At 40.3% G+C, this 12,542-nt stretch overlaps 2 protein-coding genes across 2 annotated transcripts; one reads left to right on the plus strand and one right to left on the minus strand.

Annotated features, from left to right (window-relative positions):
- The first annotated feature begins 190 nt into the window (after positions 1-190).
- On the plus strand, positions 191-7,003 carry LOC136783479 (vitellogenin-like). Its single transcript, XM_066743670.1, has 9 exons — positions 191-734; positions 863-1,302; positions 1,384-1,662; positions 1,732-2,077; positions 2,144-2,694; positions 2,769-3,810; positions 4,034-5,689; positions 5,778-6,220; positions 6,323-7,003. Exons 1-9 carry the CDS (start codon positions 704-706, stop codon positions 6,896-6,898), a joined length of 5,364 nt encoding a protein of 1,787 aa, XP_066599767.1. The 5' UTR covers positions 191-703; the 3' UTR covers positions 6,899-7,003.
- A 214-nt stretch (positions 7,004-7,217) lies between these two features.
- On the minus strand, positions 7,218-12,076 carry LOC136783480 (RAC-gamma serine/threonine-protein kinase-like). Its single transcript, XM_066743671.1, has 7 exons — positions 11,318-12,076; positions 10,336-10,603; positions 10,021-10,258; positions 9,728-9,925; positions 9,388-9,658; positions 9,022-9,258; positions 7,218-8,934 (listed from the first exon to the last, which is right to left on the minus strand). The coding sequence occupies exons 1-7, from the start codon at positions 11,397-11,399 to the stop codon at positions 8,594-8,596; spliced, it is 1,635 nt and encodes a 544-aa protein (XP_066599768.1). The 5' UTR covers positions 11,400-12,076; the 3' UTR covers positions 7,218-8,593.
- Between the last annotated feature and the right edge of the window lie 466 nt (positions 12,077-12,542).

Consider the following 12,542-nt stretch of genomic DNA (forward strand, 5'->3'; position numbering starts at 1 on the left):
TTTATACTCACCCTTCCAAACGTCACATTAAGGTGGATCCAGACATGCAACGGATCAGAGTAACCTAACTTTATCTCGCAACAATAAGTATGAACGACACTGCATTAGGCACTCCGCAAGAAATGACAATAAACGCTGCTGCGTTGCATGTCTGGATCCACCTTTAGATCCGTCCATTCAAAGTACGATCGGCATTTGCCACTGCAAAACATTCGTACACGTGCCACTGAAAGGAGCTGTGAAAAAATCCGCCTCGATAAGACTTCCACACATATCATCTAAATTCGATTGGAATAATAACGCGCAAGCAATTTTCATTCATAGTAGATGCAAGAGCACACGTGTGATTCTGCGGGATTTGCAAAAAGGTCCGATCGAGAGGAAGTCGAGAGATTATAGTGCACGCGCTATTTGGACAAGAAATTTCGTATCAGTGAAAGTGATAATGACGGGAACCGGAAGTCTGACCCCGGACAGGGCGGAAATGTCGCGAACTCTGTGACCGTGAATTTATCTGCTAGGCAGAAAAATCTATTCAGCTGGCAGTCGTAGGGGGATTCACGGAAGTTGGGGAGAAAATTTTCTTCAATAATTGCAGACGCAAAGTTCACGAGGTCAAGCTGAGCCTGCAATCCGACGGATATAAATTCATCCTGCTAACGATTCACTGCCTCACACACCACACAAGCTGTCAATTAGAACCATGTGGTCCCCTTTCATCCTTCTGCTCCTCGGTAAGTCCCTGGGATCTACGCAGCACGTCCTGCACATTCTCTTCGTTCTCCACCGGAAATTAGTCTCACCTATACGCTTCTATATATAAAGTTCTCTTGAGTTTTTAATCGTGCTCGTGTGTTTTTAGTTGGAGCAGCTTTGGGTAACAACCATGCTTGGAAAACTGGACAGGAGTACCAGTATTTGGTGCGGAGTAGAACGATGACGGCCTTGGACAAATTGAACGATCGATACTCTGGAATAGTGATAAAGGCCTTGCTGAAGATTCAACCTAGACAGGACAATGAGGACGTTCTGGCGGCTTCCATCTACGGGGCCAAATACGCGCCGATTCACACTGAGCTCGAGGAGGGTTGGGATACTCCAATCCCGGAGTCAAATATGCAGCTCCGTGAGCTTCCGTTGACTGGAAAGCCCTTCGAGATCAAGATGAAACACGGTGTGATCCGAGATCTCGTCGTTGACAAGAGTGTTCCAACCTGGGAAGTCAATCTGCTCAAGAGTATCGTCAGCCAACTTCAGGTTGACACTCAGGCTGAAAATGCCAAAGACTCTCCCCACACTCAAGTAATAATTGCTTCTACGATCAATAGTTAATGAATTTTGTTAATTATATCAACGATATAATTTTTAACGTTACAAATTCAGGTTCCCAGGGACGACCAGCCATATGCCACGTTCAAGGCCATGGAAGATACCGTTGGAGGAAAATGCGAAGTCCTCTATGATATCACTCCGCTACCACAATTGATCCTCCAAAGTAACCCAGAATTGGTGCCATTGCCACATTTGGACGACCAACAATACATCGAAGTATTCAAGACGAAGAACTACACGAAATGCGAGCAGAGGATGGGCTACCATTTTGGTATCACTGGATCCACTGAATGGGAGCCAGGCACCAACGACAACTCCGATCTTCTTACCGTAAGTTTACCCTTCAAGGTCACAATGAGAAATAAAATAGGATGTATTAATGAAATATTCCATTTACAGAAAGCCTCCAACAGCCGCATCATCCTTTCCGGTAAACTTCACAAGTACACCATTCAGTCTTCAGTGACGACCAACATGTTGACCGTCAGTCCCATGATGTACGACAACAACGGATTGGTAATAGCCGTGATGAACTTGACCCTCGCGCGTGTTGAAGGAATTAGCCAGCCTCTGGAAAGCCCTAACGAGCCAGAGTCAACCGGAAACCTTGTCTACACCTACAGCAATCCATTCTCCGATGGAGAGGAACGCAAGAGCAGGAAACCCAGCGTCAGCTGGAGCTCGAAAGAAGCCACAGGTGACAGCAGGCGATTCACGAGCTCACGCGGTGATGATCGCAGATCAGGTATTTCATACAATATAATTTTTCACTTGACATATCACTAACTCGGAACCATTGAATTCATTCCAGAATCCTGGGACGACTCTGCTTCCATGAACTCAATCTCCAGCAGCGAAGAAGATAATTTCTGGCAGAACAGACCAAGCATGAACGAGGCTCCTGAGAGCCCATTGCTGCCATATTTCATAGGCTACAAAGGAAAGTCCATCGGAAAATCCAAGGTCGACATTATCAAATCCAGCAAGGACCTCATCATGGAAATCGCTGAAGAGATCGAACACCCCTCAAGAATGACCGAAGACCAAACTTTGGAAAAATTCACCATCCTGACGAGACTGATGCGCACCATGAGCACCAAGCAGCTGAAGGAGATCGTCAAGGACCACTCGCCTGAATCTGAGAACCAATTGAACGGAAACCACAAAATGGAGAGCAAGAAGCAAGCCGCTTGGGAAGTGACCCGTGATGCTATTGCTCAAACTGGTACAGGACCTGCTCTAATGGTCATCAAGGACTGGATCGAGAAGAAGCACATCAGCTCCATGGACGCTTGCAACATCCTGAGCAGACTTTCCCAAACTGTTCGCACTCCGACCATCGAATACTTGGAAACCTTCTTCGTAAGTTAATTAATTTCCCATTGCAACATTCCCTAAAGATTGAAATTCTCTAATATCCGACATTTTCTCTTTAGGAACTGATCAATAGACCCGAAGTGACCGAACACTACTTCGTCAACACGTCTGCCATCATATCCTTCACCGACCTTGTACATTCGGCCCTAGTTGACAGTAGGAGTCTTCACAATCACTACCCAGTTCACAGTTTTGGTCGTATGGTATCCAAACACAACAAGTTCGTCCTGGAGAAGGTCATCCCTCACTTGGAACAGCAACTGAAGAATGCTGTGAAGGAAGGAAACAGTCCCAAGATCCAAACCTACATAGTGGCATTGGGTAACGTTGGACATCCAAGGATCCTCAGCGTTTTCGAGCCCTACCTAGAAGGCAAACACGCCATCTCCAGATTCCAACGTCTCCTTATGGTCCTGTCCTTGAACAATCTTGCCATGGTTCATCCAAAATTGGCCAGATCGGTTCTGTACAAGATTTACAAGAACACCCAGGAGTACCACGACCTCAGATGCGCCGCTGTGTTACTTTTGATGACGACCAATCCTGACCTTGTCATGCTCCAGAGGATGGCCGATTTCACGAGTTACGATCACAGCAGACACGTAAACTCCGTTGTAAGGTCCTCGATCAACAGCCTGGCGAAATTGCGACGACCAGAATCGCAGCAGTTGGCTCGTAACGCTCGCACCGCTTCTGAACTCCTGTCGAACGATGAGGACTCTTACATCTTATCGCACTCTTCGATAAAGGACGCCGTTTTGAGCGATGACCTTGCATACAGCATCATCCACAGTTACATCGGTTCAGACGACAGCGAAATCCCTCGTGCCTGGTACATCGCTGTAGCCTTGTTCGCTGGAAAATTCAACGCTCCGGACATGTCCTTGGGTTACATGGTCTCCAGCCCTGAAAGATACATACACGCCATAGAATCAATGTTCACGAAGAAAGAAAAGAGCGACAGTAAAGAAAGCATGACCGAAACGATCTCCAAGTTATTGAAAATCCAGGACGATGAACCGGAACAGCTGGAAGGAAACTTCTTCGCTAACAGATGGTTCCTGCCATACGACAATCACACCATTGAGAGATTAGGCAATGGTAAGTACAGCTTCAGTTGGATAAATTTTGCTACCAGCAAGCATTTTTCATTGAAATAATATACAAAATTTATCGATATAATGAATAACGAATAATTTCATTATATTAATAAGTTTTGTTAAATATTCTGATGCTGAAAACTGTTTACTAATTGCTAAATTTTTCTGTGTACTTTAATGCTTAGCTTGGGGTTGGTGAATAAAAATTATCAATTTTTTCACAGCGTTCAGAGATGCAATGTCATCCATGAAGGACGGTCACCAATGGCGATTAACCAGATTCATCAGTCGCGAACTTACCATGAGCTTCCCGATGGAGTCTGGTCTGCCTTTCGTGTACACCATGAAGAACCCTGTAATGTGGAAATCTAAATTGCATGCTAAATTAGGATTTGAATCGATCGAGAAACCAATAGCAGCTCACTCGAAACTTCATATGACTTTTGCCACTCAATTCCAAGGACGAATTGGTTTCGTAGCACCATTCGAGCACCATCACTACATGGCAGGTGTCGATATGAACAGACAGTTTAATTTGCCAATTCAAATGGATTTCGATATTAAACCAACGATGACGAGCGCCGAGGTCAAGATCAGACCAATCAGTGATGAGAAGCAAATTAAACTTATGCACAGTAGCATTGTTCCGTTCACCAGCAGACATAACATCCTGGATCTCAAGTGTCTTTCCAAGGACAAGAACACTCACCCGATCCACATTACCATTGAACCACAGAAAATAAGCTTGAATGTTGTCAACAACAAGGTAGAAACCTTCGTTCTGTCCACTGAGATGGATGTACCTGATCCGATATACGATAGTATAAGCAACAAGAAATTCACCAAGAGTCTTCTCTTCCCATGGTCCAATGTAGAACATAGTACCTACCGCAAGATGGACCTTCTTTACACATCGAGTGATGGAAAATTCGAGCCATTGGTCCTGACCTTCAACTGGGACAGTTTGAACAAGGATGTGGAAGGACCCAGTGACTTCAACGGTAAACCAAAAGCTCCCAAGATCAAAGCAGAACAGAATGATGAAGATCGTATTAAAGAATTGTTGACGGAATCAGCTCGTGGCATAAAATCCGTCAGCGCTGGTGCTCTGGACATTGGCCTTCAGATACCAAGGCTCGTGAATAGCAAGTATTTCATGACCGTTGCTCACGCCAACAGTTTCGTCGACAACAGAACTCGCACTTTAATGGCCCTACGGTTCGAGGACAAAACGGTACCAGATACACCAATTACTGCAGAGATGTGCTTCAGTGGCAGATCGAGCTCACCGATGGTACCACAAATAAACTTCGATGAGGCATTGAAATCCAGGCCTGAGATGACTTACGAAGCTGAGATAAGAGTTGGACCAACTTGTTACGACGAACAGAGTCTCAAAATTGAGATCGATTCCTTGATGAGGAAAACCGGTTCATGGGACCAGTGGCTGGAAGAAGAAAAAGTTACGAAGAAATGCAAGAGGGAGATGGAGAGAGGCAACAAAGCTACGCAAGCCTGTCAGGATGCCATGAGGAAAACAATGATGATGGATTCGTTTATAGCTACCGTTTTGCTCGATGGTCAACCCTCAAACGCGATCATGCAGATGATCGAAATCGCACTTGAATCTATCGAGGATAAAACTACAACCGTTACCAAAATGTTTTCATCTTTCAACCCACCGGGTGGAAAGCAGGTCATCGATATTTACGCCGATATCGAGTATGATACAGAAATGGTTAACATCGGAGTCCAAACAGCTCCAACGGCCCGTCAATGGAAAAACATCAACCTTAAGAAATGGGAAATCGACCCTGAGGCTATATTCAGCAGTAGCGATAACTTGGAACTGAACTATTATCCCGAACATAATAGACGAGGTGAATAATTCTTTTTCTGATTAATTAAGCTTTATCGTTTGATTAGAGAGGAAAAGCAGGTATTGAACGGTACGCGATTATCTTTCAGAAATTTGTGTGATCGACAAGAACGAAGCACTCACTTTCGACGGCAGGTCATACTCGCTGAAACTTGGCCAATGCTCCCACGTAATGATGACCGCCTTCCAGATGACGAATCCTGATAATAACAAGGAACGCCTGCCCATCCCAAGAGAACACAGAGTATCCTTGATTGTCAAGGACAGACCCGACGGTACCAAAACACTGAAGATCGCTCTCGATGATAACACGATAGAGATGACTGGTGACTCTCCGATGCCAACAGTAACGTTGAACGGAGGAAATGTTAAAATTGGTCACTACTTCAGGAAGACCAGGATGGACGAGGAAAGTCAGGAGGAAGAAACTGAATTCGAGATATTCAAACCGATGGGAGATAAAATTGTTAAACTCATTTCTGATCGCTTTGGAGTCAGCGTAGTGTTCGATGGAGAACGTGTTCTACTTAAGGTGAGAGAATCAGTATATATATACACGGTATTAATTAGAAATAATTTTGAACGCGCGGCTATAATTTGAAGATCCGATCATAACTTGACGATACTTTTCCAGCTTTCCGACGACTACCGCAACTCCATTCGAGGACTTTGTGGAAACTACGATGGTCACTCGGAGAACGATTTGTTGACCCCGAGAAACTGTGTTATGAAGAAAGCTGAAGAGTTCACCGCTACTTATGCACTGACGAACGAAAAGTGCGAAGGTCCAGCTGTACAGAATGCACAGAAGGCGAAGGAGGCCTCTTGTCTACGCATGAACACCCGCTTTAGTAACGTAATCAGCGAGCGTGAAGCTGGTAGACGCGAGAACAATGAAAAGTGGGGTCACCACGCCACACAGCAACGTCTTCGTAGCGAAAGCAAACATTGCGCCAGTCACCGAACCAAAGTCATCGAGGAGAACGGACAGATCTGCTTCACAATGAGGCCAGTGGTTACTTGTGGACACAACTGCATGCCCGTTAACATGAAGATGAAGAAGTACGACTTGCACTGTATGCCAAACAGCGAGGCTGCGAGAAACATGAAGAAACGCATCGAAGATGGTGCCAATCCTGACTTCAGTCAAAAACAAAAATCCGAAGAGAAAGATATTGAAGTGGCCATCGGCTGTGCGCCAGCTGCTTAAATCCAGCTCTTCAATAACCTATCTCATTCTTTTTTACACGTCTAGTTTATTGTATAGCACTGACCTGTGATCTGCGAAATAAAGATTGCTACATTCAAAATTGTACACTATCGATTATTGAACTGTCCAATTTACTAAAAATTAATTGTACAAGGTGTATTGTAATTTGCACTTGTTTGAACATTTTAAAAGTATATTTGAAGCATTCAACAATATTGCGCGTGATTTCTTGCCCGGTGAAATCTAAAGAAACAGAATCGTTCGTCTTGAACTGTAACTCTGAGATTCATAGGGTACGTCGAAATCGAGCACAAATCAATAATACGAATATACAGTTCTTCCTTTAATTGTTAAAATATAAATATATGTATATATAATCATTACAGCTTATACTAATTACAATATTAATATAATATTAGTACAGCAATTTGCCTCAACGAAATCGCTGATGATATATGCTCATCGTTCATCAGCGGTGATTCGGTTAAAAATGAAGTTGCATTCTGTCAAAGACAGAAGTCGGCAAAGTTGGTATCTAGGCGTTTAAAATAGAGGGATACCAATTAATTGACCGACTTCTGACTTTGAATAAAATAAATTTCATCTTAGATACACCCCAGCATATTAAAACATGATGCACAATGTAGTCTTATATCGCGGGGCATCTCTACATTCGGGAACAATATTACTCGGTAATATAATAAAGAATAATTCATAATGCTAAAACGTTGTCATTAAATTTTTGTTTTTATATATATATATATACATATATGTATATATATATATATAATAATTCAATTAAAGCTGTTACTTCTCTAATGTACTACTTACAGAATGTAACGAACGGCTTACGGCGTTCTCAAGTAGCTTCGACTATCCGAGAACGAGGCAACTTTCATCGAAGTTCTTTCAAACTGTATCCAGCAGTGGATTACATTTTTATATGTATACAATAAAGGGGGTCATTGAAATAATGGTCAAGTTGAAAACTATCAACAAATGAGACGAAGACGAATAAAAGCATGTGTCTTTCGATATTTTGCAGCAAATGGATTTCTTTAAGAATTAAAATAATTCATCTAGGCAGTATACAATGTGCAATGTAATCTTAAGGAGACGAGAAAGAAGAGATACCATGCATGAGCCGATTATACAGATTACTTGTCTCTCTCTCTCTCTCTCTCTAACCCCACAACCCTTAACCTGAATTATAAGATATTATTTTCAACTTGACCATTTTTTTAAAGACACTTTGTACGTGTACCCTTGTTTATAAAGAAATATGTTGTAAACGAATAGACTTTAGATATGTGTTAAAAACCTTTGGAAATCTGGAATTTCAAATATTACATTGCAATTGGCAATTGAACGCGTGGAACGAATGCGTTTGTTTCGTGTAGAAAAACACCGCTCGTGCCATGTAGCAGCCTTGATTCGAGAAAAATTATTATCAAACACCCCAGTCTGTTTTCTCTAGAGTACAGCTAGCCTCAAAAATCTACCGTCTATGTATAGAAAACTCAAGAGTTTCAATAGTTTTTAATACAAACGGTCTCATCTCGCAGTAACTTAAGGATGGTTTTCTGTGCAACGTGATTCGTAACGAGAAACTTTTTCGGAATAAGCATGCGGATTTGAAATAAGTATCATACGGGCGTTCGTCACGATATATGATCTAAAATATATTGAGAACTGTCAGTGATTGATGGAAGCGATCGACGATGTTGCCGCTGAGTGACTCTCTTGATAAGAGAATTGTGAAAAATGTTCTTGCTCCTCGGCTATTGAATTTAATCCGCCCCCGCTACCTAAACAGCCTTGATCAGGTGGCGTTAACTCCACACTTTCTCCAGTAAACTCACTATCAAAATACCGCGTGTCCGTATCTGAGGTGACTTGAGGCTTGAACGGTGGTGGGATTTTCTTCTGGACCAAATCGGACCAATCGATAGACGAGAAAAATGCATGATTCATTATATCTTTCGCATCGTTGGGACCACCGCCCAATCTTCTACTCGGGTCTTTCATTAATAATCCTGTAAATAGTCATAATCGGTAATTAACTATAACTGATCAAATCTTTTCTACTCATTGTAATCATTTAACAGTTGAAGTTTGCTTACCGCCAAGCATATCTTTAGCCTCGGTACTCATCGTTCTCGGAAACTTGACTTCTTCTAAGAGGATAAGGATAAAAAGCTTTTCGTGATCTCTATTATAAAATGGTAGTCTACCGCACATCATTTCATACATAACAACTCCTACACTCCACCAATCGACGGCACGTCCATAGTCATTATCTTCGAGTACCTCAGGCGCCAGGTACTCTGGAGTACCGCAAAATGTTTTCGTCGTCCTTCCTAAAATTACATGATTCGATTTAACTCACAATTATAATAGAATCTCATAAAATATTTCATAAGTTTTTTACATGTATACCAATATAGCGCTTAGAAAAATAACTGTTAAATGAGCAAAATCGTAAATACCATAAGTAATATCCTCTTTGCACAATCCAAAATCAGCGATCTTGATGTGTCCATCTTTGTCCAATAGAAGATTTTCGAGTTTTACGTCACGATAAATTATACCTTGCGAGTGTAAATAGCTCAGAGCTGAGATAATTTCGGCACCGTAGAATCTGGTTCTATCCTCCCCAAACATTCTCGAACGGCTCAAATGAAAGAATAATTCTCCACCATTTACATATTCCATGACAAAGCATAAACGATCCGCTGTTTGAAAACTGTACTTTAACGACTAAAATCATTTTGTATTAGACATTATATTTTTTAGCATTTAGACAAGTAATTTAATTTATTTACTTACTATTAAAAAGGGATGATTCGTAGTTCTTAAAACTCTGTTTTCTGTAAGCGTGTGTGCTACTTCATCTTTTCGTATAATCACTTCCTTTCGTAATATTTTTATAGCGTATAAATGACCAGTTGCCTTTTCTCTACATAAAATTACTTTACCAAATGTTCCTTTACCTAAGACTTTCAAAAACTCAAAATTTTCAAGTGTCTAAAAAGAGATACAAAAATTACAAAAAAAATTTTGAAAGTTTTATTGATTAGTAATAAGGAGCTTACGTGATACAAGCTAGATATAAAACTTACCACTTTCTTTTTGCCAGTACTTCTACTACTAGAAGTACCCTGAACACTGAATTTGGCTGATAGTTCATCTATTATTCCACTATCAATATCTGAGCTGATTACTCCAAGGGAACCACAAGAATCAGACCTACCATCAATATTTGATTCCATATCAACATCCTCTGTTGATGATGACTGTTGTATATGTGGTTGCTGCTGCTGTTGTTGCTCTTCATTTGCTAATCTATCTGCCACATATCTGTTGATAAATATTATGCATGTTGCATTAATACTTTTAATAAAGCAAAATATTTAAATTTTCCAGAACACACATACCTAATAGCTGCTACCCAGTCTTCTCTTTCCTGTTCAGTATCTACATGAAAAGTTCTTTCTATAACAGTTGTCCATTGTAAACCTCTAATAACAAAAGTAAAAGGTTTCGGCCTGTCCATGGACATGATTTGACAACCTCTAACTGTAAAATTATTTAGAGGCTGGGCACTCGTAGCCATTTGTTGATCAGGTTTCGCTTTGAAACCAACCAAAGTACCATCATCCCGTAACACAAAATATCTTGATCTCCAATTTTTTATATGCTCCCCTATAAGACAAAATGTTTACATTAGCTGTCACACTCTCATGATTATCTCAGAAACCAGAAGGTATCAGTAAAGAACTGTGCAAAAATACTATGTTCAAAGAAACATAAACTAAGCAGCATCTGTTTAATAAGATTTTTATTAAATGTCAAAGTTTCTCAAGATTATACAATAGATTCAGAGCCATTTGGATTTTTACATAAATTTTATAAATAGCAGAGCTAATAGTAGAAAACAAAGATCAAAACAAAATCGTTTAATGCATGTTTAAAAAATACAACGGAATATATAAGAGGGGGGGGGGGGGTTAAGGATCACGATCGAAGTCGCCTTGTAACGATACAAGGGACGATTAATGATACAGCATTTTAACATAAAAATCAATAAGGGAAACATTGAAAAAATCATGTAAGCAAGCTTTCTCTCTGAAAATATCCGACCTCGCCTTAAACAAAGAAAAAGTGACAGTTTTTGGTGAAAAATTGCACGGGCCCGTCTATTGAGATTACGCGAGTGACTTGATTCTTTTGCTCGTGAATAATCTTGATTTGGCTATGGATGGCAAAAATAGGAAAGGAGCAAACGAGAGCTCGTAAGATGAATCGTAGTCGTAGCGACAGGCAACAGGAAAGAGCAAGTTTGTTAAATGGAATCTCGCTCCGAAAGGTTTTGGAGAAGGTGGCGAGAAATAGTAAAGAGAGATTTTGTTTTGGTACCGCGTTTTTGGAGCCAGCCTTCCTTGACGACACGCTGACTTCCAGTACCGGACGCTGCGACATTCATCGCTGCGTCCCCCATTGCTGATGATTTACTAGTTTAAGTAGTTTAACTAGTGCGCACTTATTATCAATCCCTTTAAGGATGTTCCGTGTACCGAGCTCAATCAAAAAATCCACAATAATCACGTAAATGCTAAGACTGGAGCAACGGAGCTGTCTGTGTGTACAAACTTAAGTAATCACTGATGTTCTATCTCTTCCTCTCTCTCTCTCTCTTTCTTTCTCCACTTGTGTTATATGTATATATACTCTCCGATACTGTTACGTATGTATGTATATATTGTAAACTATTGTTATCTATACTTTTAGAAGCGCATTTACTCCAGCTTTTCTGTAATTTACAAACTGCATGTATCTTTTTACCACTTTAGTATACACACGAAGCCTTGTTCTTGAATCTTGAGTGATATTTTCTTTCCTCTTTCTTCATCTTTCCCTCGATCCCCTCTTGTCCCTTTGCCTAAATCTTTCTACATTTTGCGTCACGCAAACTATACAAATTTCTTTGAAAAGTTCCAAAAATCAACTATATTATTAAATTAAAGCTCTAAAAGTCTCTCAATATCAATAATTAAAAAAAGGAATATGATCGAGATTTAGCGACAATATTTTACAAAAAGTTTGGATTTTTTAATAGTTTTGGAGTTTTTCAGGTTATAAGATTTGACAACTGGTACAATAGTTATTATTGTAGAAAAGAGAAGGAAATTTTAAGAATATATGTATGTACATCAATTACTACTTCAACTTCTTCGGTGGATTCTCGGAATAGTCGGAATCCATAGATGAGACTTCAGCATTTTGAAACCTATATGTATGTTACATAGACTGTAGAATTTTCTGTTCTTAAGCATGAGCTTTAAGCTTATATCAATTTTCGTCTATGGATTTTGGCCTTAATTCTTATTAGCAGTTATTCTTCGCAGAATAATACACATGGGAATCGGAAAACTGTTGGGCATTTGTCTTCTATTATCTGACCGATTTACATATATCAATTGGACAGTATTCAAAATATCAATAATATAATTCTGCTAATCTAATTTAATATACTGATTGGTTCCATTTTCCATCTGTTTTCCTTCTAATGGAAAATTAATCTAAATTTACAGATTCATATGGCATTCATTTTTACACTTCATGCCGCTAGCCATTAACAACT

Source organism: Prorops nasuta, unplaced genomic scaffold (assembly GCF_024137725.1).
Source record: "Prorops nasuta isolate Cenicafe-Biocafe unplaced genomic scaffold, Cenicafe_Pnas_1.2 PNAS00033, whole genome shotgun sequence".
Taxonomy (NCBI): Eukaryota; Metazoa; Arthropoda; class Insecta; order Hymenoptera; family Bethylidae; genus Prorops; species Prorops nasuta.

What these genes read in the sequence shown, in the direction of transcription:
- LOC136783479 (XM_066743670.1), top strand. Translation starts at nt 704, where the DNA reads ATGTGGTCCCCTTTCATCCTTCTGCTCCTCG. An exon ending in ACAACTCCGATCTTCTTACC is followed by an intron (nt 1,663 to 1,731) that starts GTAAGTTTACCC and finishes TTCCATTTACAG; the next exon opens with AAAGCCTCCAACAGCCGCAT. An exon ending in GAGAACGTGTTCTACTTAAG is followed by an intron (nt 6,221 to 6,322) that starts GTGAGAGAATCA and finishes ATACTTTTCCAG; the next exon opens with CTTTCCGACGACTACCGCAA.
- LOC136783480 (XM_066743671.1), bottom strand. Translation starts at nt 11,399, where the DNA reads ATGGGGGACGCAGCGATGAATGTCGCAGCGTCCGGTACTGGAAGTCAG. An exon ending in GTACTGGCAAAAAGAAAGTG is followed by an intron (nt 9,926 to 10,020) that starts GTAAGTTTTATA and finishes ATCTCTTTTTAG; the next exon opens with ACACTTGAAAATTTTGAGTT. An exon ending in CAAAGAGGATATTACTTATG is followed by an intron (nt 9,259 to 9,387) that starts GTATTTACGATT and finishes ATGTAATTTTAG; the next exon opens with GAAGGACGACGAAAACATTT.